At 36.8% G+C, this 3,290-nt stretch overlaps 1 protein-coding gene across 1 annotated transcript in view; it reads right to left on the reverse strand.

Moving 5' to 3' along the window:
* The window catches only part of CTNND2 (catenin (cadherin-associated protein), delta 2), a 449,347-nt gene that overhangs the window by 405,312 nt on the left and 40,745 nt on the right, over positions 1 to 3,290 (reverse strand). Inside the window, exon 3 of the mRNA XM_008568289.1 lies at positions 886 to 1,141. Within this exon, the coding sequence (XP_008566511.1) occupies positions 886 to 1,141 (256 nt within the window). The remainder of the gene's footprint in view (positions 1 to 885; positions 1,142 to 3,290) is intronic.

Genomic DNA, 3,290 nt, shown 5'->3' on the forward strand with positions numbered 1-3,290 from the left:
AATACAGAGGAACTTGCATGCTCTACCAGTGAAAATTCCTTGAGACAAATTTTAAGTACAGACCAGAGTCAAGCCATATGCCCTGCCATAAAGAAACAACAGAAATCTGACATATCCATAGTATTCACAGATGCAGATATATATTTATGGGCCTCTATCAGATAAGCCAATGGTTATGAATAAAACATCATGTAACTCTACAGGGATTCAATTCCAACTTCAGAAATAGAGCATCACTTAATTCCTTGCCACTGATGAAAAAAAGAAAGTGAAAAAAAAAAAAAAAACACACCTCAATAATAATCTATTTAATATGTTCTGTTCAAGTATTTATCAATCCCCAGACAGCTTCATCCTAAGGTTCACTGTCAGACATAGAGAAATGAAGGTAATGTAGAATTTCTAAACCTTCACTTTTTAGGATTACATGGTAGGTGTGTCCTTTTACACCATGATAAATAGAAATACACATGGTGACAAGCACACTTCCACTGAGACAATAAAATACCTAGACCATGATATCTGAAGTCGAATGATACAATCTCCAATTTTCAGTTCCCATTGCATTAAAAAGGGCTCTTCTAGGTCTTTTCAAGTACCTGAAACCTTAAGCACCTACAGATGTTCTAATCAAAAGGACACCTTCATTTTTGGTGTCAAACCACAGAAGATACAAGAGCTCCATCATAAATACCCATACTCCAAATCAAACAGAAGAATATAAAACTCAGGAAAAGCCAACCCTTTCATACTCAGACAGCGACACGAATGCAATAATGTCATGTAAAGTAGTAGTAGTAGTAATAATAATAATAATGCGCTAACAATGCACAGTGGCAAAACCTCATTAGACATCCTAGGGAAAAGAGAAAGGTTTTCACCCACCTCGGATCTTTCTGAATGCTGTCAATGGATGGGGACCTGGCCAAGGTGCCTTCGGGTGGGAGGGCAGGGCCGGATTTGCTGTACGGAGACTCAACAGAGGGACAATACTGCAGCTGTCGGTAGGGGTCGGCGTAGTTGGAGGCCGGGCCGGCGGCATAGCTGGCCCTCTGGAAGGTGGCTGCGGCGGCGTTCTGTGGGCCGTGCTGGCTGCCTGTGCGCTGCAAGGGGACGGAGTCGACACCGGGGGAAGATGGGGCTACGACAGGAAAGTAGGGACAAAGTAAAAGATTGAGGACCTGCTCACAGAAACGGTTTACCAGGTCTAGGCAGGGGAAAATTACACACATAAAAAATAGGGGTTTGAAAGAATAAAAAAAGAAATCCGTCATATTTGGACCAATATATACATGGTTATCCAGCAAATGATAATCAGTATGCTATTTCCGAAGTCAGCCCTTCCGGTATGGTGGGGAGGAATGCATCCGTGTGTATATTGCTTACCAGCATCCAAGAGATATTCATTGGAAATATAAACTGCAAAAGGAAAACCCAGATGAACTATAGTGACTATTTTATAAGGCAGCATGGACAGTTAGTTCTTTATTAGTCAAGTTAAGGAAATTCAGAATGTGTTCAGGTAATGTTACAGTAACTTTAGGAAAGATAAAAAGCCAATTTAGTAATTTAGTTAATTTTCCTAAACAGAAGAAAATAAGGAAATGTGAGTGGAAGTGTATGCTTAGGGGTGGAGGTGGGCACAGGGGGGCCCATATTTCCATAATCAGTACCAGAACATTCAAGCAGGACTGCTCTAGTTTCAGTAAAGTAACTCCCCAAAAGATTTTCATAACGCCTCTTTTTCAAGTACAGCTGTCATAGGAACAAATACATTCGGTGAAGGTCAGGCATATAGAAGGAGAAAACCAACCCGACTGCAAGGCACACAAAATAACGAGCTGACTCGGCTTTTCCAAAAGTATTTGTATCTTCTCAGTGTGTCTAAATTGTTTTGAAAAGAGTTTACACCAGTTACTGAAATTAGTTTGACTATTTTCAAACTAAATTTTAATTTTTTGTTTCCTTCCTGGATTCTTTTTAGATCATTTCATGTCATTATTTTTACTTGGTTCTCAAAAATATTTGATATCGAAGGTTTGTTTGACATATACAGTGAAAATAGCATCTTCTAAATTGATAGAATGTGACCGGATTCTTTTTAGATCATTTCATGTCATTATTTTTACTTGGTTCTCAAAAATATTTGATATCTAAGGTTTGTTTGACATATACAGTGAAAATAGCATCTTCTAAATTGATAGAATGTGACCAGTTATTAACTGCTCTAACAATTGTAAGCCATGACTAATATTATACAGCACATTTACTTTCTGGCATTGTAGATCCAAATATACCCCAAATATAGCCTGTGTCTAGATATACACCCTGGGTGCTTTACATGGAATTAGATCCCAATTATAAATCACACTTCATAACCCTGACGTCCTGAGCATTTCTTAGTGGAGGATGATAAAGCTTATTTTATCTTCTCTCACATTAGGGGACATATGCCAAATCAAACACAGAAGAAATCATGTCACATTAAGAAAATAAATGCTAGAAGAGGTTAAGGCAATTATGTCAAAATGACAAAAAGTTGCAAAAGCGAACAGGAGGAACACATTCTAATACTGAGAACTGACTTTTAACTAGGAGTTCAGGACTTCTCTTTTCCAGTGAACTTTCAGTACTTCATCTTATAATAACCAAAATTTAGGAAAGTAGGTTCTATGACACAATAAAAACTACAAAAATACTTAAGAAAAACTGATTATGAGGGTTGTCTTGATATGTTAAGTTTCAAAACAATCAGATTAGACTAATAAACATAAATTGCATAATCAGAAAATCTGTTTTATGTCTCTATGCAATTTTTAAAGAATTTATATTTTCTCCAATCTATTACTAACATGTCTAATTACAATTCACATTTTAAAATTTATAAACTACATGCTTTATGATATGCTGAAAGGAGTTTAAATTTTAGGCAGGGCATAACCTTGCTTTTGGAAGAACAAATGCACAGGGGTGAACAAAATTTCATTTTCTACAAGAGTTGTGATAATCTAGATGAAAATCAAGGGCAAAAGGAGAAAACTAAGTACACCTGACATTTTTCATAGATGTGCACTTTTTCTCGTTCAGGAAACTAAATATCAACATTCAATCTTGCTGAAAACATTTTTCAAAAAAGAAACTCTTTTCTACACAACTTTTTTTTTTTTTTTTGCAGCTGGCTGGTATGGGACCGGAACCCTTGACCTTGGTGTTACAAGGCTGTGCTCTAACCAACTGAGTAACCGGCCAGCCCATTTACAAAATTATTCTTTGTTGATACATTTAGTGCA

The sequence above is a fragment of the Galeopterus variegatus genome, unplaced genomic scaffold, assembly GCF_000696425.1.
Source record: "Galeopterus variegatus unplaced genomic scaffold, G_variegatus-3.0.2 Scaffold394, whole genome shotgun sequence".
NCBI lineage: Eukaryota > Metazoa > Chordata > Mammalia > Dermoptera > Cynocephalidae > Galeopterus > Galeopterus variegatus.